This window comes from Melopsittacus undulatus, chromosome 4, assembly GCF_012275295.1.
Source record: "Melopsittacus undulatus isolate bMelUnd1 chromosome 4, bMelUnd1.mat.Z, whole genome shotgun sequence".
Lineage (NCBI taxonomy): Eukaryota > Metazoa > Chordata > Aves > Psittaciformes > Psittaculidae > Melopsittacus > Melopsittacus undulatus.
Window position 1 is genome coordinate 108,974,528 of NC_047530.1, and position 24,678 is coordinate 108,999,205.

The 24,678-nt window shown below is 46.3% G+C and overlaps 1 protein-coding gene across 2 annotated transcripts in view; it reads right to left on the reverse strand.

Moving 5' to 3' along the window:
• CTBP2 (C-terminal binding protein 2) overlaps positions 1-24,678 on the reverse strand; it is a 136,827-nt gene that overhangs the window by 24,092 nt on the left and 88,057 nt on the right. Inside the window, exon 1 of one of the 2 annotated variants that reach the window (XM_034062114.1) lies at positions 19,481-21,170. The exons of the other annotated variant lie outside the window; for it this stretch is intronic. Coding sequence (XP_033918005.1) covers positions 19,481-21,170 — 1,690 coding nt within the window. Of the gene's footprint in view, positions 1-19,480; positions 21,171-24,678 lie in introns of those variants that run through there. 2 annotated transcript variants of the gene reach the window in all.

The window sequence follows — 24,678 nt, forward strand, 5'->3', positions numbered from 1 at the left end:
GGGAGGGCAGAGAACGCTCCATTGCCAACTCACCCTTGTAAAACCTCCTGACTCTGTGCCTCTGTAGAGCCTTACTGACTGCTTACTAATAGTTACTAGATGCTAAGAGCATCTTGGAGTTGCAAAAGGGCATTGTAGGTGTAAGTAAGAAGTAAGAGTGTGTCCATACACTTACATAGACTTACACAGAACACGCTTTTGAGGCTGCATGTAGAAACTGTGACTCCATGTATAGAGCTGTGGGGTTCCTACCAGTAAACATCAACCCAGAATTAAACCTTATTGTAATTCAGGGGTATGAGATCTCTCTTCACGTGTCCAAATCAAATTAAACCAAGGGAAATCTGTGGTTTTTTTTGTGAGCTGCTTTTAAATTCAGTTCTTTCACATTTCCATTAAAGCTTCTGAAAATTAAATGAATTTTGTTTTTAATGGAATGTGCATTTGTGAAGATGTGAAGCAAAGCACATGTTCTCCAAAGCACGTGTGTTTTCCTAACTGTACAAGTTGGTCTAATAAAAGATATTATCTCTCCCTGCAAACCTTGCCTAGCTTCAGTTTTCCTGGCTGAATAAAGATAACAGGTAAAGCTTAATGATTAACTTTCATGTTCTCTCTTTTCCCCATTTATCAGGCCTTTCCTGGCTGCTGGCATTTCTGCGCTGCTACAGAACATGGGCTGCAGGTCTGGGGGCTCTCTGCCTCCATGCACCTCCTCCTGATACATCACAACCTTGACAGCCTCTGGACATGAATGATGCTGGAACAACCCAAAGCTCCTCCAAGAAGATCTCAAATCATAGAATCCCAGCCTGGTTTGTGTTGGAAGGGACCTTAAAGCTCCTCCAGCTCCAACCCCTGCCACAGGCAGGGACCCCTTCCACTGGAGCAGCTGCTCCAAGCCCCTGTGTCCAACCTGGCCTTGAGCACTGCCAGGGATGGGGCAGCCACAGCTTCTCTGGGCACCCTGTGCCAGCGCCTCAGCACCCTCACAGGGAACAGCTTCTGCCTAAGAGCTCAGCTCAGTCTCCCCTGTTCTGGCAGGTTCAAGCAATTCCCCTTGGCCTGTCCCTACAGGCCCTTGTCCCAAGCCCCTCTCCAGGTTTCCTGCAGCCCCTTTAAGCACTGGAGCTGCTCTCAGGTCTCCCCAGACCCTCTCTCCTCCAGGCTGAACAAACTGGAACACACAACACTGGAGACATGGTTACTTTTGCTACAGTGAAAGTAACCTCAATAGAACAGGGTTGGAAGCAGCAGTGCCTGCAGACACTCCACCTCACCTCCCTGGGCTTCTCAATGGGTTTTGGAGGAAACCCTTCCAGAGCTTTCCAGCTGTTCTTGAGCCCTGGATGAATAACACACACTAGGAAAGGAAAGAACATGCTTAACATCTGTGCTCATCCCTGACCCCAGAAGCATTCTCCTCTGATAATCCACAGCCACACATTTCACATCTCAGACTAAGACAGCAGACCAAGCAACACCAACTGAACACCATCATCAACCTTTTGATACCAAAAATGCCTGTACTCACCCCAAGACACCGAATGTGTCAGCACAAGTGATGGTCAGCCCGTTGAGGGTTCCTGCATGGGTGTTTCCTGTGTGTCCAGGGTGGGCTCGAGTCATGGTTGGGTTAAACTCACATAGTTCTGCAAATCCTACCCTTGTAGTTGCTTCATCTCCACCTCTCCCACAGCAGCTGGAGGGCACTCAGCCCAGTGAGCCACACGCAAGAGCCTTCTGGTTTATGGAAACCATGCTCCATGTCCAAATACTGCACAGTTCCTTGAATAATAGAGATTAGAACTCCCCTAATTTATCATCAGTGTTTGAAATAGTACTGCTGCCCCTCACAAACCATGATAGATGAAAAACTTATCTTAAAACAGAGCTATTTGAGCTAAATTGAGGAAAATCTTTGCTAATCTGCTACTTCTTCAAGCAAAGCAAATACGCACACCCTGTGTTTCATACTACAACAAAAATCAACATTGGCAGCGCAAGCAAAACCATCTACAAATACAAATCAACCTTTTCTCCTTGTGAGCCAGAGTAGCCCAAGGGATAACGGGATAACGGCACGATCACGCTGCTGATGTATTTATACAGCACATTTCATCTTCATTAATCTAGATAACGCCCTGGCAGATCCTTACTTCTCAGTCCAAGAACAACAAGCTATTCCCATGCTACAGCAGTTCAACACCAGCCTCTCCCCAATCACACAGGGCCCCACAGAGGTCTCTGATCACCACCCTGGTGCCTTGTCCTGGCTCCAGGCTGCTCTCCAGCAGCCCCCAAAGTTCACCACATCCATTTGGTCACAATGTAGAGCATGGAGGACCTTACTAATGCATTGGGATGCCCTGCCCTTGTCTTTCCCAGCTCTGATGCATGGCTTTTCTCATAGGGGCACCCTCAGCACTGCAACATGAGCTGAAGGGGGGAGATTCGGGGTGCTGAAATCATTAAATCCTAGAATGGTTTGGGTTGGAAGAGACCTTAAAGACCATGTAGTTCCAATCTCCCTGCCATAGGAATAAAGTACTTCTTCAAGGATCCATATTTTCTATCTGTTTTTCAGGAGCTGGTATTTTGGCCAGGAATCATCATATTTTAGGTGCCTTATTTTCTTGTGCATGCCAAGGACAGCTACAGTGAAACTCCAATGGCTGGTGGGAGGCATTCCCTACAGACACCCTCAGCACATCAAGAGACAAATAAAACCCAAATCGTAGAGAAAGTGACTGCTCTTGAAGCCACATTAACTATAATGGGTGAAAATGTCTTCATTTCTATGTCTCTTCACTATCACAGAAAGGAAAATCAGTGCTGATGTAGGTAAGCGCAGGCCATAGGTTTATCTAATAATGCATACTGAAGAGAGTGAAGAACAATTCAGATTTGCCTACAGTTATAAAGCTGCAAATCACACTGGATGGTATCACTGCAGTAAGCTGTTTACCCCTAATGGTTTTCTCTATTTTATCAGTTCCATAAACCCCATCACCCATCAACCTAAAACCTGTAGTTGTGTACCCCATGGTTATTCTCAATTAATGACTATTTTAGCTTTAAAACTGTGCCACAAACCCACTGAGGAGTGAGGTATGGCAGAATGAAGCAATCAGATCTCATTTCTTTCTTGGGAATGAGGTAGGAAAGGGAAAGGGAGAGATTTGCACTGAAGTTTCAGGAAGTTGACAAGGTTTCCTGCCTTGCAGTAGAAAGCAGTTACAAAGAGGGATGCTGGCACATCAAACCCCTGCCTACTTGTTTATACACTTGATTACATCATACAGATTACACAACATATCATGGAATCATAGAAATGAATATCACACAGATAGAATATCAAAACAGAATAGAATATCAAATAGATAGAATAGCAAATGAACCAAGTACACTGGGAAAACTGCCTGGGATCTTGAAGAACAAGGCTCCTGCAGCAACACCGATACTACACAGAGCCTGTATCCCAGGGGATCCCACAGCCTCTCGTGCATTAGATACCATTGACATGAGACCACCCTGCTGGCTCTAATCAAGAAGTACAGGCTATGTGTCAGAGAGGTGAAGTGAGACACGGTTCTCATCAAGAAACCCACTTAAATGAGCATTTTACAGTTTCACACACATGTATGTCTGTGTTTTCATGGTTCATTCCACGAATACCCAAGAGGTAAACTGTGCAGTACTCAGTGTAATCTATTCCTCTAATTAATGCCTTTGATAGCACAAAGAAAAGTCAATATTGTGAAAGAATCCATAGCATTTGGCCAGCTGATTTCCTTAACAATATAGAGGAGGGTTCATGAGTAAGCCCCAACCACCTTTCCATTTTGTGGCAATACTTCAGTAAGACTTTTCCCAAACCTCTCCTTCATTCTCAGCCCAACAAATGGGTCAGATTCCTTGTCCTGTCCTCTCTCTGCAAGCACACAAATCCTGTGCCCATCTGTTTCCCTGAAATCCTCTTCCTTCAGAAGGCAAAAGAGATCCTTCTGCAGACACTGGTTAGAAGTTGCTCTCAGCAGAGAGGTGACCTACAAGGACAAAGCTCAGTCATAGGGTCTGGAAATGGTTTCCTGAGTTTTCTGAAACAAGCTATTTCGTTGCTCCTTGGAAGAAGCAGACCTTGAGAAAGGTGCTGATCCCTCTCAATGCCTTGTTCAAGGTCTAGCCAAGTGACATTGATGGGTTTCAAGATACTTTTGTCTATGTGTTTTGTATGCAATGCAAGGGTCACCATTCTTGAAGGACTCCTCTTCAAGCTCTCATTGAATGAGCATGATGGATCTTCTGCAATGAACCATGCTGCTGTGCTCTCCAGGGGCCTGTGCCTGGATTGAAGATTTCTGCTGACTTGAGGCTCCTTCACCATTTGTGCCCCTCTTGGGCACCTAAACAAGAGACCAGTTGCTGCTTCCTTGCGATTCACATGAGGAGTCAATGGGTTCAGTGTGGGGATCATTCAAACCAGCTGTGGCCAGTGAAAAGAATCCATTCTTCATTCCTGCAACCAGGCTTGCTAGAAAGTAGGGAGCAAATGTTCCACCCAAAATAGTTTTGGTCTGAGCACAAGGGAAGCTCTTGGCAACAACAATGTTGAAATGTCTCAGCATCAGGCTCAGATGCCTTGCAAATGTATTTGTATCCTCTGCCCCAAACTGTATTTCTTACTGCCTGTAACAGACTACATGCTTCAACCGGCTCTGGCAGATTGCTGAGTGTCTTTATTTTGGCTAGTAGAGAGCTCCCTTCCATATGGGCCCTATCTAGGATGTAAAGCAGATCTACTGGGATGGAGAGCCCAACTCCAGCTGAACACCAGGCCACAGTGGCCCTCCGCAGTGAAACCACGTTGTGCAGGAATGCTGGGCAAAGGGTGCAAATTGGGCAGCATTTTGGCTGCTTATCTTTCTATGGAGCCATCGGGCCAGGCAGGGCTGAGGTGTATTCCCACATGCCCCAACACCACGTGTGCATCTGCTGGGTGTGCTCTCACAGAATCCTAGAACAGTTTGGGTTGGAAGGGACCTCAAAGACCATCTGGTTCCACTCCCTTGCCATGGGCTTCCATTAGACCAGCTTGCTCCAAGCCCCATCCAACCTGGCCTTGAAATGGTCCTACCCCAGCAGGACAGCTGAACTCCAGGATGCTCCTGCCCAGCATCCTGGTCCACCCTGGACTGATGGTGATGAACAGGCTCTGGGCAAATACTCCTCTATGTTGGCTGCTCCCATCACCATTCTTCCATGCACCCAGTTTTATCAACCCAAGGACTCTCCAATAGTACTGCAACAGATGCTGCTTTTCTCAAAGAGCTGTGAACCACCACAGTGACCAGATGGGAATGGGCAGGCCTTTGTGGTCCATTTTAACCTACAACAAAGGCTGAAGGTGCTGCTGTTACTAGGGATACAAAGGAAGAGTAGGAGACATGAAGAGCTCCTACTGGATGAGTGACCAGGCCTGATCCAAGCATTTCCTCTGGGATGACTGGCAAGAGCAATTAATCCTGATGTGGTGCATATGTTCTGAATTTTGTGTACTTCAGAAATGAAACCAGAAAAAAAAGTTATTGTGCTTTGCTGTGAAGTACCAAAAGCACTGAACTGTGATGCATTAACATGGCATTGTCTTCTGGACCCTCATCCAGCTCAAGGCTGACAGGAGGAGCTGGCACACAGACATTGGGAAGTGCCCACATTCTTTCCTCGCACACCCAGGTACTTTTGCACGGCACAATAATGCATGTGAATGTCTCCATCCTCTTCCTATGGTTATCAGTGCAGGCTGAGCTAAGGACAATGCCCATTAGCGAAATATACAAGAGAGGATAACAGCTAAGATAAAAAAAGATCTGCATTTATTAATGCCACACTATAAAGGAAAAGATAAACCCCTGCAAGCAGAGTTCTAATTTGGACTTAATCTCACTGGGTGTAGCTGTGCTGGCGCTGGCTGCCTCCCTGTCTGTCCTCATCTCTTTTCCATTGGTCAGGACAAGGCTTTTCCCAAATCACAGCAGCTGGCTGGCTCAAGCCTCCACCTCCTCATTCTCAGTACAACTTTCCCTTGGAGCGTGATGACTTTTAAATCCTCCCAGGCTCAAAGCCCAGTAAGCAGTAAAGCCCAGCACAGAGTGATATTTATTTCTTCATAGAAGAATCCAACAGAAAAACAACCTCGGCTGTATTTGTCATAGCCAGGGGTGCATTTGAGGCTCTTACAAAGTGAACACGCTGCACACAGCGGTGCTTAATGCAGCGCGCCTGCTTCTTAACCAAGTTAAAGGAAGAGCCTGCCCTAAGCCAAAGCTCTTATCTTCTTTCAGCTATAGTAAAGAATGACTTAAAAATCTTTTGGGGAGATGGGAACTTTGGTATGGACAAAGAACGCGGATGAACAGCCACAATGGCTGCAGAGTGGTTTCCTTAATTAGAAAGTTGGCTGCGTTCATAAGGAGGAGGAGAACAATGATGCAGACGGCCAAAGCAAAGAGCAAGTAATAACTGTAGCACATGCAGCTCTGGAGGAAACAGCAACTAGCTCTATCAGCCCCCCCTGCCCCAGATCCTCCACAATCACTTGTAAGTATTAGGCTGCAAATCAAGTGTGGTCTTGCTGCTGAATCAGAGCAGTACAAGCTTGTAAATATGACTTGGCCTTAATTAATTCATTTTGACAAGGCTCAAAACACTCTCCAGGCGATTTAAGGCACTGTAAAAAATCAAGGAACTGACAGTTTGTGACCTCAAGATGTCAAATATAGAACTGCTGTCTGGTTTTGACAAGCTGTCACTCTGTCTCCCAGAAATCCCTAATACAGCTAAGCATTTAACATCATGGGCTGCAGCTACACAACATGGTCCATGAGAGCATCAGTTAACCCAGAGAATGTGGCTGCCCCATCCCTGGCAGTGTTCAAGGCCAGGCTGGACAGGGCTTGGAGCAGCTGCTCCAGTGGAAGGTGTCCCTGCCTGTGGTAAGGGGTTGGAACTGGATGAGCTTTAAGGTCCTTTCAACCCAAACCATTCTATGATTCTATGATGATTCTATGATTCAACAGCATTCAAGAATCCCCATCAATACATCAGCAGTATTGTTCTCAGTCCCCTGCCCTGCTCTGGCACTTGGGAGAACAGAGACACCTGTGTAACCAACTGTAACGAAGCCTGGGAAACCATCACCCTGATGCTCACTTCTAGTCTAAGTTTGCCCAGCTGTCCTCATGGACAGCCTGTGTGCTACTGTAGAACTAGCAAGCTACATGGCAAACAGAAAACACCAACCAGGAAGGTTGGGCTTTCTTAAACAGCAGACCAGCTCCCATCCTGAAAGCATAACTTCTAAGAAGAGATACTCAGCCCATGCACTTCTCTCAAGCCAGCACATCACAGAATCAAGGAATGGTTTGTGTTGGAAGGGACCTTAAAGCTCATCCAGTTCCAACCCCTGACACTTTCCACTAGGGCACATTGCTTCACCCCAACATCCTGACAGATTGATGGATAACTGCACAGAAAAGGGAAGAAAACAACAGGTAAACTACAGCTTTTCCCCATGCTGGTTGCATGCAGGCCTGTCAATCCAAGCAGCACCTGATGCCTGTGATCAGAAAGAAGCTGATACCTGTTTGTGCCAAGTTGATTGAGCATCCCAGTATGGAAATTCAAACAGCCGGTGCCAAAACAGCATTCCCAGTGGAGAGCCATCTATGACATGCATCTGGGGAGACCAGGAAGGCAGCAAGAGGAAACACCTCCTGGCTGCAGCAGCAAACCAGCATAGCCTCAGCTATGCACAAGACTGACCAAGGAGAAACATGGGTCATGGACCGTTTCCAGTGGTGCACTTGAGATGCGTTTACTGTATCTGAACATGAAGCTGTGGCCTCCCAAGGCTGCACATGCTGCTCGCTGTGATGGGCTGCCACACTGTGTGACTGAGCAGAGGGTGTTTGTCTTCTGCTTCGAGCCAGCTGCCAGAATGAAATGAACCATGGGTGTCTGATGCTCGGGAGGCTCAGGAGCATGGCTCCAAGTGACTGGAGAGGGATGGCAGCAGCAAGGCTGAGGTTTTGGAGCGTGGCTCAGAAGACACCCTCAGAACCCTATTTCATTCAGGAGATGAAAAAGCATCATCCCAAAGTGGACACGGAAGTCTGCAGCCCCAAACACCTCTACAACAATATTGTCACCACCCCAGGAGACCTGCAAGCTTACCTTGCAGCTGACACCCAGGAGCTCCATGTGGCTTGATACAAAGCAGCAAAGCACAGGTTACACACTCTGTTTACAAGACAATCTTAAATGAATTGGAGTGAAATCCTGGATCTGGGAATCAGGTTTTCCTAAAACCCCACAATTTAAGTTCACTCTTTAGCCAAACTGTGATTGAAAATCACTGCTCAGACCCCAAGGGTTCACAACCCACTTCCCAAACATGGCACTGCGGTATTGGGATGGAGTCAGAGCATTTCTAACACCACGAAGGGTAGAAGCTAGAGGCAAACAAACAAAGCACGTAACGACACCGACTTGAGAGGAGGAGCACACCAAAAATCCAAAGCACAAACATATTGTGACTGTTCCCAGCAGTGTCCTCACCAAGCATGGAATGCTTTCCTAGAAACTGGCTACCTTTAGGGCACCGGCTGTCCCGCTGCGGTATGTTGGTTGGCTCACTGTTGCTGATTCCAGTATTTTCCCTTTCCTTCCTCTCCCACTTCTCCAGATGTGTTTGCACTGAAGGAAAGCTGTCCCCTTTGACTCTGCAGGGCAGCTTCCAGCCCTGCCTACGCTCAGCAGTGCTTGCAGCCCAGCAATTCTTAGCCTGTACTTCTCACTCAGGACCTCGGTGCTTTGGCTACGTGCCTTACGAATGGATTAAGCAAACAAATAGGTAAGAGGCATTCTAACTCAGTGTGCATAATAACTTCCCAGAGTGGGAGTAAAGGAAATTGGAGATTCCCCAGGAAACTGTCCCATTAGCAGAGTATGGCCAGATTCTCCCCATGACATCGCACAGAGGAATCGTGTGCTCTTGGCACCTTGGCACAGGCGATCCATGACCAACCCACAAAACCACCACAGCAAGACAGGAATTGCATAGCAAACTGCTTATCTGCCTGAGTCCAGCTGCTGCCCTGGAGCCTGAGAGGCTTTTCCAGGAGGAGTTAAAGCAGTATTCTTCCTTACTGGCATCTAACGCCTCTTCCTTCCTGGAGCAAGAGCAGCTCACTGTTCCCCTGAGAGAATGGTGGAGCACCTCCTTTGGCTCTCACTAAGTGCTCTGCAACTTCCCGTACCATAAACTGGTTGCGTAACATGAATCTGCTCTGTGCAAACCCTCTCGAGCACTGAGCTTGAGAGAGCCAATGTTGTTTCTCCCCATCCTTCTGTAAGATCTGCTTTCCATATGTCCCTGCTGATGCGCTTGCCTTCATCACGACTGTGAAAGACCAGTCTTCCTCTCTTCTGATCCTCTCCCTGCCTCAGCTCCCCTGTCAGCTGCAATGGATGGGTACTAAATCATCAGGTTTGCTTTCTCAGCACCTCTGTTTCCCAATAAAGATATAACACCCTGGCTACGTGTTGTCTCCAACCTTTGCTTGGTCAGTCGCACCTCTGTACCGAAGACAGAAGCCATGGTAGGATGGGAATTCCCTTTGTATTTCCCAGGTCTAAGCTCATCTACTACCAAGAGAGAAAAGCTCAGTTTCGGAACTAAGTTACAAGTCATATTTACTATCAAATTCCCAACCTCCCTCTTTACCATGTACTACATTAGAACAAAACAGTCAAGCGCATCTGCTCTGGATTTCTCTTACAAACCTCTCACAGCTGCAAATGCTTTATAATGTGAGTTTTACATAGCAAAGCACCTGCTTTTCACCCCAAGTGCTATCTTGCCTCCAACACATACATTTTAGAGGTCTGGAACTTTGTATTATTGATCCATGAGCAAATTCATTATCTCCAGACACTTTAGTCACATCAGTGTTGCATGATTGCCATTTCTCTTTTTCCTTCTCAAGCTGCTGCCATGATCCACATTGTCACTAGCTTTAACAAGAGACCTCCATCACTTTATGTAGCCCATAGAGTCACTAATCTTAAAATTATGCCCAAATACAGATAGACAGATGATATCTGACATCTTCTGCAACTCCAAACCTCCTTATAAAACAGCCAGCTCTGCCCTTCCCACAGGACCCCATTCCTCCACCTCCAGGGAAGAGCCATTGGTCCCTGCCCACTATTCATGCTTTTGCATTGGAGCAGCCAAGTGAGCACCTTCCCTGTCTCCTGCTCTGCAGGTCTTGCAAATCCAGCTCTGCTGCCATTGCAGCATGTTCCCCCTCCAGCTGCTGCAGCATGTCCCATCCTATTCCTTTGCCTAGGGTCCTTTTCTCCAGGGCACCTATGGATCATCTCAATGGGCTATTCAGAGCAGCTCACTGACAGAGCAGAGCCCAGCCTGGCACACCACAGTTTAAGGCTGAGTAAAGCAAAAAAGTTGTAAGTTGCCTAATAAGAACGAGAACAGGAATATTATCATTACATAGAAAACTGAAACATCGGGAATGAAGAAAATAGAAACATTCAACACCACATGCAGAAGGAAGCCACTTTGAAATGGCAGATCTCCAAACCAGAACAATAGCTCTTAACACACAGCCAGGACTGCAGCTCAAACCAGGCTGACCATGAAAAACTAGCAGAAAACTAAGCAGTCAACATCAATGCCGATCAGTAATATGTTTAAAAGCAGGTTGAGCTTTAATAATTGAAGAGGGTTTAATTTGCTGGTAGTAATAAAGGTGGATTTTCTCTCTTTTTTTCCAAAGCATGACGTGGATGGATATCCTATCTCTGTAAAGTATACCCCAATTGGTAGCAAGTGCCGGGCATGGCTCCAAACACACACAAGATCTAACACGCAACATCTGAAACCAAGCGGCGCTCATGGTGTTTGTTTTACCCCTAAGCCTTCCATTAGACCTTTCCTTCAGATATTTCCAGTTGCAGACTTGCAAGTGTTTGGTGGAATCCCTTTATAGGGCTTGCTTCAGCCTGTTAATAACAGGGCCAGTGGTAATGACCCAGCTCATGACCAGACAGAGGGAAAACAGCACTCCATGAAATATTGATACACACTTGGAGGTTCGACAATTATCTCCAGAGCTCCTCAGTAAAACCTGAAAGCAAATAAGTAGCAAACATTGCCTGTACTCATTAAAATACCGAGACCCAGAAAGAAACCCACTCATTATCCATTTGACAAATACAACCTATTAGTTTTAATAATGCACAGGCATTTAATACATGATATTTACAGCTTCTCTTGCTTAAAGAAACCATTGGGTTTGGAGATCTGATTTTAAGAAGTGTAATACAAGTAAGTTTTGTGGAGCTGGGTGCTTTTGCAGGAGAGGGTAAAATCCTTCTTCTACTGAAATCAATGACAAAACTACTATTTTAACGATGGAAGCAAAACTGCACTGTTTTGGTAGCAGTGTTTTTTTTGTCCAGAAAGATATTCCCCCAAAATTACAAATATAAATTCAATTGGCCTTTCTCATGCAAACTTCAGAAGCAGAAAACCAGAGTGAAAAAGAGCATGGGGCTGCTAATCCACAAGATAGATCATAGAATCCCAGACTGGTTTGGGTTGGAAGGGACCTTAAAGCCCATTGAGTTCCAAGCCCCTGCTATGGGCAGTGACATCTGCTTTAAGCACTGTCCAGCCTGGCCTTGAACACTGCCAGGGATAGGGCAGCCATATATCTTGCTCATAATACACCAGTGAGATGATAACACCAGCGCTCATCTCTGGTCAGAGCACGGCATGGGAAATGCCACACTGCTACTCAAGAGCTTTTAGGATAACAGCAAACACAGAGAACACCTTCCCCTGTTTAATAAATATGAACCATAAGGGGAAATCTTTCAATGCAGAGCATGACAGGTTGCTTGGCATTGAATTACATTGCAATCATGGGTGTTATTACAGTAATTCTGGTTTCTGGACCTTTTAGCCCCCACTGTGGATGAAACAGAACCACAACAGCTGCAAACAAAAATGAAATGGAAATGTAAGATTCTTAAGCTAAAATGTTTCAGCTGTAAGATAACAACTTCCAGTCTTATGCAGGTCCACTCAACACGAGCAGGAATTCTAAGACATGAAAGCTGGGGATCAACAGGAATTGTGACTGCTGGCAAGGTGGGATAAATGGAGCTACATTTTGGCTTTCCTGATTACTTCAGTTTCCCAACAGAATGGTCTAGATACCGAGATGCTCTCTGCTGCCCACACTGAAAACAACTCTTTTATCTCTCATAATAAATACTAATCAGGACTCCTTTTATTGACAAAGCAAAATGCATGCACTTGCATGAACTACTGTGCTTTCTGAATATTCATGTTAAACTTTATAATAAGGCATTCAGAGGAAGGCAGAGAACACAGCAAATGACTGCGTGTGACATTTCCATCCCTGTTTTTATTCACTCTGCGGGTGACAGGCTCCAGTAAGAGGCTGGTCCATCATAATCAAAGGCTGATAATCTATAGGGGCAGCAAAGGAGTGTGTAGGAGGCAGCTTGAAACAGCTCAGGGATTTGCAGTGTTAGAACAAGCATCAGAAAACGTGTTAGGGTTAAGAAGACCAGCGAGGAAGTCAAGGGGGCACCATGAGGTTCTTGCATCCCACCACCCTATGACTCTCAGTGCAGCTCCATGGCATGGAGGAAACCCACCCATAGACACCACCTTCACAGCTGGTATTTCAGTTTTTATCAGTTTTTATCCTCTTTTTCTACCTTTTTTCACTGAGAGTATGTCCCAAGTCATTTCTTATCATTGGGTTTGCTGTCTACACAATGTCCCGTTTGCTTATTTACTTTGCCAAGTCACTACAGCCACTTAGGAAATAATGAATTGCTTGATAATCAAAACAAGTGACTACTGGCACACACTGAAGACTCTGCAGAAGTACTGATCCAAATGGGTAATGGCAGATACATTGATTATATTTTTGAGAGATTTTCTCCCCATTTTCATGTGTATATATATCTACATATAGAAATCAATCACGAGAATACCATCTTGGATATCAATAAATACCACTACTTACCAAGAATCTCACTGGCTCCAACTGTTCAGGTAAGCCCTGCTGGTTTCCTTCTTACAGTGACAACCTGCATATCTCCAATTCCAGACATTAAACCACCCTACCACTCTTGGGAACTGCAGGAAGAGCACTATACTCACACTCTTCTCCCAGCCCATTCTTGGCTGTCTCTGCTTCCATGTGCAATATGTGGCAAGAGGCCCGTTGCCTTCGGCCACCCTATGTCTGGTGGTTGAGATGCACCCCCTCCAGGGCCTAGAGTGCTCCCAGCAGGGAATACCATAGGAGGGAATGGCCCACAAGCCTTTACCACTGACCCCAGTGCTGGCACTGGTTGTTTATATAGGGAACACCCTGCTCATGCAGCTGGCAGTAGGGTCTGCCAATCCTCCTTGCAAACAGCATATGAAATCTATGCCTGGTGAAGGTTTTCCCAACTACCTGAGACCTGGAAAGCCTTCCACCTGGAAAGGGACATAGGGTGGCCCCACACAGGCCATGTTACATTGTGCCATAGGACCCACGTTTAAGCCGATTGTGGCCTCAACACCCTTTACACTGGAGGAGAGGGTGGAGGAAGGAAAGCCGGGCACTAATCCTCTCCATCTGCTCTGGAGCAGCTAATTGGATTGTGAGTGCAGAAGGCAAGGCCATGGACACAGTTGTGACAGTCACATCGGCCAGGAACAGGCACTCAGAAACCTCCTATCTGGCTAAACAAATCTGCTCTAGTGCACAGGGTGAGGGTCCCACCACGCTGCAAACACTGCTCTGCCCAAACCCTTCCTGAGACCTCTACTGCAGAGGTGGAACTAAACACTGGAAAAATAACACATGTAAATCCCATCCATAGAAGTTACATTTCATCTTTAACATAACACGAGAAAGAGCAGACAGAAGAGATTAAAACTGAGTTTTCTCTACCTAAAGCCAGCGGAATGCTGGTAACGTCAGGTTTTATTTAGGTGCAAAAGTCAAAAGCTCGTCTGCCAGTTGCTATATATAAACCCCACTAATATACGTCCTACGTCTGCAACATTTATTCTACATCAGTGGCTTAATAATGTTGATCTTGTGCTTTTTAAGGATTCAGCTCAGCACCTACTTGGCTTTTAAAAATAACAGACAATTCAGCTGTGCAGTGTTTCCATTACACTGCTTGGGAGTGTAATGCTATGAGAAAGACAAGGAGAAGGAACATAAAAACTGCTTAATACAACAATGATCAGAAACCCTGAATTCCTTTCCCCCCCTCTGCGAACACCAAGTTTGTAGCTATGGAAACTACTTATGAGAAAGCTAAAAAAACCTGTTAGCAAATATAGTCGGAGAACCATCAGTATATATGAAAGGCCTAACAATGATAGAGAACTGCAGACACAGGGTAAAAGGGAAGTGTAAATTGAAGATGACAACACTTGTGCCTCTGACAACTTGTTCTTCTCCGACAGGTCAAATTAAATTTTATTGCCATGGCACTAAAGTCAATGAATTGCAACTGGAATGAGTTTGACACTTTATATTGCTTTTGATAAAACCATTATAAAAGGCGTATTTCAGCCTTTAAAAAGGTATTTTAAAAGCTTATTCTCTGCAGCCAGTGAATGCTGTCTGCATATTGGCCAAGATAGTCGATATTTTATTGAGGTGGTTTTCAGCATCTCTCTCTCATGCTCTGTTTCTCACCCATTTACCCTACTAATGCAAGCAGTTCTGATTACTTCAGCTCTAAGATCCACACAGGATATCCATCCATAAATTCATCTGCCCCACTGAGGTTGGTGAGTCCTTGTGAGCCTTCCAAATGCTCTCCCAGTTTCCCTGTATTCCCAGCTAGCACCCTTAGTATTTTGGATACTAATCTGCATCTTGCAGACAATACTGTGACCATCAGGACAGCAGACACTAGCAAGGCTCATTAGCTTATTTCCAATCAAGTATATTTGTATGGAAGTTGCAGTCCCACTGAAAATCATTAATCTGGGGTTTTGTCAGTGCACACAGGGAAGACTTTACCTGGAGCTGGGAATTGCTCCAAGGACTTGCTGTGGTCTGTCAGGTCAATGTGCAAATTAGATCAGATGTATTCAGTACACAGAGCCTCCTTTGGTGCTGTTTCAGTCTGGATTGTTAATGGAGCTGCCTTACATGTATATACATTGTGATTACATGCTGCAGTCGGGACAGGAAACATAGTGAAGAAATCCTGAAGCTGATTTCTGAGCTGTCTGCTACATGATACATTGGGCAAAGAATGAACCAGCCTCAACAAACACTCATGAAATTTATACTGTGTTTGAAATATCACTGCTAAACTCTCTCTGCCCATAGAAAGCAATGGCAGTTCCAACGCAGTACTCATAGAATAATGGGCATATGCTGCGATTTTAACCAACCTTGATGGGCTCTTTTAGCTATCCTTGAACAACCATCAGAGCTCTTGTTCTTACTACACCCTCTCCTCTTTGGGGATTGCCCACATGAAAAGCCTCAGCCTGCAACTGATGTGCAGTTAACACAATCGTTATCAGTCACTGGGTGGAAAATAGCCATAAACAGAATCACAAGTGTTAAACAGCATAGGCAGAGCTGAGCTAATCACTGTGAGAGGCATTTCTAGCTGGACTCTAAGCTAATAAAAGCAAGGATGAGTCTCCTTCACACTGGTGAGAACTACTTGTCCAAGGAAGGCAGCTACCCTCAGCCTGGCTTTCCCTGGTCAGGAAAAGGCCTGGCTTTTAACCAAACCTTACAATGAAGTGATCAGTCTCCTTCCTTATGACACCTATCAACTGTATGGGACAGTCCTGTTCCTCATCCCCAGTGGGAAGCATCTCCCCTTTTGTGACCATTTGCTTTGATACCTTCATATGTAAACTACAGTTTGAAAAGCCATCCAACGCACATATATCACAATGAATCACCTCTCCTCACTAGAGTTCCTAAAGTCCATCATTGGAAAGAGAAGCCCTGACAAACACCTTGTTTGGGATAAGTCTAAGCCAGCTATGAAAACATAAGGCTCCTAATCAGCCAACTGCTTTAAGACTGGATTAAAAACATACAAATCAAGTAATCTGATAAAACACTAGCAAATATAATGTGAAGATGCAACATTTTGGAGGTGGAGCTCCTGTAATCTGCTCAGTGACCACTAGATGCAGTTTGCCCTCACCAGCTTTGCTGACCTGCGCTATTTATTTCCCTGCATTACCACCCACAGCAGCACGAGGTTGGCCACAAACCCGCTCTGGCAGCAGCTGACATGGTTTTGTCACGCAGAATTCACAGGGGTTTTTGCCTGCTTGCCACAATATGACTCAGTGCATTCACTACCTGTGATGCTACGAAAGGCAAGGCTGAAGGAGCAGCCAGCTCTGGGGACTTTTCGCCTTAGGAAGCCATTCGTGACAGCTTCATGGACCAGATCTTGACGATGCAGGGAGAGGCTTTGCCAGAGCTGTGGCTGGGAGTTCCCAGCATGGGAAGCTGGCTTGGCTGCGAAGACGTCACTCTTGGCTGCTATACCCCACTCACTCTGCCATCACAGCAATGGGGTTAGGGTGCTTATTCACCACCTTCCCTTCATACAACTCTGTTATTCCCAGGAAAGGCAATTTATCCATTTATTCTTTAGACTTATTTTATGAAATGAAGCTGCAGCAATAAATCTCATTGCTGATTTCCCCTTATCTAACCATACCAAAGTGAGAGGCCCACAACATGGCACATTCCTGTGTATCTAGCATCAGGAATACCAGGCAGGAGGTATTCTCTTCCTCCTGAGAGACCTCTGCCCAAACCCCAAAGCAAAGAGCAGCAGTGCAGAATCCACATGGAGTGTCAAAGCTCAGCACAAAATCACAAATCAGAAACAACTCCCTATAGAAAGACTGCAATACACCATCCAACAAGACTTTCAAAGTAACCAATACGATCTGTTTCCAACCCCTATCCATGTAACAAGCTTCAAAACATCCCTGGACCGTAACATCCATTTTATAACCCTCTGCTGACTGCAAGACATTAACCTAGACCAACAGAAGATATCTGCAGCCATTTAGAAACTGAGTTTAATACTGAACTTGCTTTCACTTGTGACTCAAGTAGCCACAGCCAAAGCTACAGCCAACAGAAGGCTCGTGGCTCCTAATAACACATCCTGCCTCTTCCTCATGGCAAATACCGTTTTCCAGGGTTTAGTCAAGTTTCTGTCACCTGCTCAATGTTTTAAAAGCATCTTAGTATATTGGCAATATCCCCTTATCCCCTCCCGTGTGAGCATGAAGACTCCTTAAAGAGCAATTCCTCGACACAGCTCAAACATCTACAAGCTGCCCCACCTTTCATTTCCTATACATATCCTTCCATTTGCCTTGTGTCTTACCTTGGCTTCTATTTCTAAACTACAGTTTAACAGGAAGAAAACCTCTCAGGCAATTTGGAAAACAAAAAAAGGGGAAATAAATAAAAAAATGGAGACAATTTTACAGGTCCTACTTCAGCTAAACCTTTCAGGGACTTCAATGGGAAGATAATCTTTCTGTGATTATGGCCAAACCCTCTCGTTGCTTAGCAACACATAATTAAGGAATATGTTTTCAGATCCGCTTTGCAAGCTGGCCATTATCAGATGAAATTACTGGAGCAACAAATGTCATCCTCATGCAAATGAGTTGGTCGTAGGCAAGAAAAGAAAGGAGAGGGCTGAGGAGCAAGAAAGAGCTCAACAGCACGGAAACGCTGCTGGCTTCCTCTTGTTGAGCCCCGGCGATTCTATTAAAGGGAAGGGATAATATCTTGGTGTTTAGAGAATAGGGTTTGCAGTTTGTAGGGGAGACACACAGAAGGAGGGGTCTGTTTCTCATGGTGGAGGAGACTGCTCCCAAAACATGGTCGCTCGCCCTAGGGCTTTCACTCATGGGTCCCGACCAGCTCAATCAGACATACTGTGAATGAACGAACATATTTCTCTTCCCCAAATTATGCCAGTTCATCTTTTTCCAGGCTTTGGGAAGTTGCTTATTTGGAAACACTGCCTGGATGTACTAATTTTGCATCTAATCCATGTCAACACAGAATGTGTTGCCTAATATTTAAGCAGTTTTAAGAAATCAATACATTACACCAGCTACATAAAGGACACATAAGCATGAAAGAAACGGCATCTACTTCCTAGCTGTGTGATCATGGTGAGCCACGGAAAGGCGTCTGCGTTCTGACAACTTTATCATTTCCACTCACAAAATCATGCTTTATTTAGATTCCTCTGGAATGGCATCACCAGTTTGGCACCGTCTCTATGCCTATAAATGGTATCCTTTTATTAAAGCTTTGTGCATGTACGCTGGTACGGCACATTGTTCGGGATGTGCCTGCATGGGAGTTAAGCTGAACTGCACAGGGAGAAAATTCCCTGTTCACAGAGTCACTACCAGGAAAAGCATTTCAAGGGGTTTCTTTCCATGTTTTTCCAAACAAGTCAAGCCTTAAATGAATGGATTTGCCACATTTCCTCATACTTAGCCGTGTTTCTGGGGGTTAGTTTCTGTCAGGCTCTGAGTGTTATCATCAATGGGCATAGCCAAAGTGGAGGAGCAGAGCCTGCTCACCTTATCCAGCTTTACATCTGAGCAGCCAAGTGCCTGAGCTCTTCTAGAAGGGAAGAGTAGGAGCCACCACTCATTTTTATTGTTCCAGTGCTTAATGACAGGCTTTTAGTTTTAAGCACAGGCCTATTACTTTAACAGCAATATCACTTCACTTACAGGCATCTCCAGAAGGAAATCAAGGGTTTTATTTCATATGCCTGATAAAACAGCAAATTAATAATAAGAAGAAAAGGCTTAGGTAATGGCCAAAGGTAAGCTGATTCTCAAATAACACCATTAGCTATCTGATGAATTTAGTCAAAACAATGCTAACCATTTCCTCAGAGGAACACATTTGTGCCTGATAACAGCAGTAAAAAGTCAATCTGCAGCAAACCCTGTAGTCCTAATTGCTCAGCCAAAGCAGTATCTAATCTCCTGTTCTCTACAAACAATGGGAATGGCAAGATTAACCCTGGAAGTATTATCTGAGGTACCGCTCGCTTTTAACTGAAGTTGGCTAAACAAAACATTTGGAATACAACCACAGCATCCTTAGCTCCACAAAGCAAGTGTGGGCCTGTGAAGAAATCCTATTCACCTCCTTTTCTGTATAGGAAAGTGTCTAATATTTAGGCATGAAACCCCAATATATTCAACTGGCTTTTAGAGGGGATTAACATAAGCAACAACAACAAGTTCTAAACTACTCTATGGGCTAAGACCCTTAGAAATTACTTGGTTCAGGCGTTGCCATGGTGGAGACGATGACGGGGGGCCCCGTGCGCCTGCTGAGCTTTGGATATGGGGACAGCTGGGCAGGGAAAGCAGGTCCAGTGGGTGCCAGGTTGCTGTCTCCCGCTGCTCCCGGCCGGCGGAGGAGCTGTGGGCTTCCATGTGGGCTGGGTGCTGGTGATGCTGCCACTGTCCGCTCCCTCTTCATCAGCTCCATGGGCACGGTGTACGTGGTGGGATAGGCTGTTTTGGGGCTGGCATGTGGGTTGCCCGTGGTCATGGGCACGCTGCCTGGAGCAGAGTAGGTGGAAGCTGGACGTGGGTGCGTGTTGCAAGGCAGGGGGGTGTTGTATCCAGAACCAGGGAGGAAGTGTGGCCCCTGAGGAGCCCCTGTTGAAGCAGGGTAGGTGGAAGTCTCCAATAGATGCTGTGTTGGGGCGCTGGATGGCCGGCGGTGCATCTCTCCTGCTCTTGGTGAGAGCGGCTGCAGCGGAGGTGGGTGCTGCAGGGTGGCAGGACCATCAGCGGTGGGTCCAGAGCCGAGGGGCACCCCATAGTCCCCCGGCAGCTCGCTGCGGTGGCTGAAGCTGTTGGAACGGGTCCTGGGGCGCAGCACCCCACTCCTGCGCTCCTGGCGCTGCATTTCTGCCTTGTAGTTGTGGGCGATGCGGGACAGCACACGAGCCTGCCCCAGGTTGGGAGCCACCGACTTGATGTCGTTCTCCTCCATCATGGCCAGGAGGCTCGGTGAGTCAAAGCCCTGCTGCAGCAGGGCAGCAAAGGTGCTCTCTGAGACACCTTCTGCACGAAGCAATGCCACAAACTCAGGATCGAAGCTCCTCTTCCCTTCTGGCCCAGGGAAAGTGGGGGGCACTGGTGGATGGGAAGGGGTCACCGTTGCTGCCTCATAGCTGTCATAGGGCCCCTTGGCACCAGTGCTCTCCCTGCCTGGCCCATAGCTGCTGCCGGTGCTGCCAGCAGGATCCACCACAAGGCATGTTGGGGCAGCCTGCCTGCTCCCCACCGGCTCAGGTGGCCTCTCCGACCCATCACCATAAACCTGCCTGCCAGGGAAGGCAGGGGGCTCAGCTGCATACCTTGGTCCATGCGGTTCCGTGCCGTACCATGCTGGAGAGGCATCTCTGCCACGCATCCGCTGCCCATCCAGACCCAGTTTGGGGTCCCGGTATAGGCGGGCAGCCTCCGGTGGGGCAGGCAGGCGCCCTGGGGGCTGTTCCCAGGACATCCGTGTGCCGGGTGCCCCATAGCTCACCAATGGCCTGGTCACCATGTGGTCACGATAGCAGCGGGGGTCCTTGGCTGACCTAGCTGCCAGGGATGGGTCGCTGTAGTAATCCTGGGGTGGCAGGGAGCCCCGGCCCGCCATGGCCGCCTGCCGGTCGCAGTAGGCGAAGTCGGGGACGGAGCCTTTCCTTAGGGGCCCTGGGGGGAATGTGTTGTCCTGGTATGGGTACGCCTCTTGCTTCAGCTCCGCGCCGCCCTGCAAGGTGATATCGTTGGCTCTCGGTGGCTCATACCAGCCACCCTCACTGCCATAGGTCAGCGAGCTCCTCCGGCCCGGCAGGCGCTGGTACTCGAAGGCGTTCTCACTCTCCCAGTTGCCTTCGTACCATCCGGCAGCATCCCAGCTCTGCGAGCGGCCGATGTTGGGGTGCTTGCTGGGTATGGGCATCGCCACGAGGCCGCTGGATCCCACCGAGATGAAGAGATCCCACCTTCCTTCTCAGCGCGCATCCAAAGCTGACTGTGCTTTGCCTGAGCTCTCCCAGGACTTCACGAATCACCCACCAGCAGTTTTGCCTTTCAAAGCGTTGCCTGAATTATTAATCCTTGGAAACCTGAGCAGGCAAAGCCCTCGCTCCAGGTCGGAGGAGGCACAGACCCTTCCCGTGCAGTGTGGCTGATGAAGAGGACGGCTGCGCTCAGCCCAGATGCTTTATCCTGTGCCGCTGGGGACGGTGGCACATGGACAACTGGCCGAGCAGTGTGCGGGGATTAGGAGCTAAATAAAACTGCTAAAGCCCTCGCTCCATGTGACATCATTTTAGCCTGATGAAATCTCCCAGCCAGCAACCTCAATGCAATTTCTCCCCTGGGGAATGGGGGTTTTTGTCATCATTTTACATGTTGTTTTGTTAACGTTTCGGTTGGTGTTTTCCTCGTGCTCTCAGGGGGTCCCGGCTGAACCAGCACCCACCAGGAATCATCAGCGGGATAAGGAAATGTCCATGTATCCGCTCATCCCCACACATGTAAAAATAAAAAGGAAAGCTTCAGTGTCAGCTCAATCTTAATCCACCCTGATGAAATGCTAATCCACTGCACACAGCTAAGGACAAATGGAACGGGAGCAAGCAGGCAGGCCTAAAAAAAGGCTGGTGCAAGGCACTCAAGAACACAAGAATGATTAGAAGTTAGTTAGGGGTCTCTTTAATGCTTTTATATTGGAATTTGCTTCGGAAATGACTTTTTTTGTTGTAGTTTCGAATTAGCCGTACTAACTACACTCCGGAAGGGTTCTTTACATTAGTATCATAACACATAAATCCTTTCATCATCCCAGGACTGCAAATTGTGGAGGTGTAATCTGGAATGCATGATTTTAAGACCCTAGCAGAGGTCACAGAGAAGGAGGGGAGGATTCAGGGGATCTGAAGCCTGGTCTTACAAAGAAAAAGGAACTGTAGACTTTTGTTCATCATCTCCGGCTTCCTTTGGAGAAACTTTGTGAGATGTGAAACCACTCAGAAACATCAGACAAACTCAATTTGTACCTAGCAGTATTTCAATATTCATGTGGATTAAGCCTGTTTTTTTTTACACTCAGAGCAGGCAACAGGATTTAGATGGAATCACACCACAGAAAATTGTTATTTGGGCATGTAATGAGAATTTCCATAGATAGCCACCGTTTTCAGAGGTGATATTAAAGCGGTGGCTAACAACATGTATCTAAATTATCACATGCTGCTCACGCTCAGATATTCCTTTCCAAGGAACAGGTCAAACGTTACTTGGTTTGCTAACCACTGCTGGGGAAGCAACGCTTTCCTTTTACATTAAAAATAGATGGAAATGAGTTTGCTTTTATTTGCTGTGATCACGGATTTCTTCACCTCCAACACACCCTTTCCAGGATGGACCCAGTCAAAGGGATAACACTCACCTGCCCTGCTCTGTCTACAAGACAGCCTGTGCGTTTTTCCTGGCTAATCCACAATAAATGTTTAGTGCAGTACCCATCACATGGTAAACTATTGTGCTATTATGATAGCTAAATCACTAATACAGTCTAATGCTTCTACTTGCCTATCATACTAATACCTCTGGGCTATATTTCTGACCCAAATACTGACAGGATCTTTGAGTAATCCCTAAATTTCTTTATTGCAGTAAACATTATAAATCCTCTTCAAACATTCTCTCCTCCAGTTCCACCCCTAAGACTCACAGCCTTTAAAATGATGCTGGATATTGCACAGCCATGCAAAACAGGGGCCCCCAAAGATTATCTATGCCGTTCTCAGGAAATATCTGATTGGCATTATATGGAATTAACTAACAAACTGAAAGCGCATTGGAAAATTTCTTCTTTTATGAGAGTCAAAACGGGAAGATACATTTGTGGCTTATAAATACAGCAGAGAACATTTTAACAAACAAAACCGTTTTATTACAGCATTTTGCTAAAGAATAAGCTGTATTCCCAAGTGGACATAACAAGATCCATGCCATTTGTTTGTTCTGAAGCAGCAGAATAAAGCTACCAAAAATGTATATGAAAAAGGACAGTAAAATCCTGGTCTATAGATCAAGGGCATGTTCCACCATTGCCTTCAAAAGAAATCACTAATGAACATAGCTGCCATGTTAAAGCTCTGCTTGACAATGGAAAAATACCACACCATAGAGGAATTCAAATCTAAAAGTGCTGATCTTGAACAACTGCAAGGGAAGTCAGAAGGGAGCTTTGAGCACTTCTTGCCTCTGAAAACAGCACAAAACCTGTAATAAGCTCTTGGGCCGCATGATGGACAATACAGAAGCATCCTCACCCAAACCAACAGATCTGTAAGTGGTTGCTGTGTCCTGCCCAGCTCCAGTGCACACATGGGTAACAACAAGACTGGAGGACCCTCCTCCAAACTCCCTTCCACTCAAGTGCAGGAGCAAGCCTGGGCTCTGAGGACCACCTTGCATGGTTGCATGGATGCAACCTTGCAGCCCTTGGGCAGGATGTGTTCCTTTCACACCTCCTTCACAGGAGCCAGGAAACTTTAACTTCAAACCCGACTCTGGGGACACTCATGCATATGGATGATTGATTCCATACACTGACCTCAATGGAACAAATTAACTGTTCCTATGCCCCACACCAAGCAGAGGTAACTGCTTGCAGGACCAGGGGCTGTAGGACATGTACTTTTCCCTGCAGTCATGGTGCAGATATCCTCTTTGGGGGCTCCACTGGCCCCTCTTCTTGCTGATCAACCCCACAGCCAGAGGGGAAGATGTGCCCAGGAACTATGGAGCTGTGCAGCCTCCCATGCCACCACACAGCAAGGTTATGTTACACCCCCAAGGAATGAATAAGAAATGATTGGAATGAAACATTTATGTATGGGGAGTAAGGGTCTTTCATTTTCCTTTTTGGTTTTTGGCACTCTTAAAAGCTTTGCCTATGCAAATTCCAGGAACTCCACAGCTATTCCTGAATTCATATCCAGGCAGCAATGGCCAGGAGGGGATATGGAGGCACCAGGGCACAACCCAACAGAGCTCATCTCATCATTCTCAGGAGCAGAGGAGGCTCCGGCACTCGTGTTCTCAACATGAGGGGGAGATGAAGGACTGTGGGACAGGAAAATTTATTCTCCCTTTATCTTTTAATTCTAGAAGTATTTGGGGTTAAAAACCACATACACACATGCACAAAAGAAGAAGGGAAAAAAGCTGATCAAGAGATTAAATGCTCTGGTATTTCAGATCACATGAAAAATGCACAGTGCTGACTTAATACCCTGAGTTTCAGTTTAATGGTGATCTAACACACAGCAAATTTTGCCGTGATATGACAACAGGAGAAGTCTGCTCTGGAATAAAGGTAATGACAGGGTAGAAGGAAGGTGGGCCCAGCGTTTAAACACCACATTCAAAACCAAATGGCATGAAATAGGATT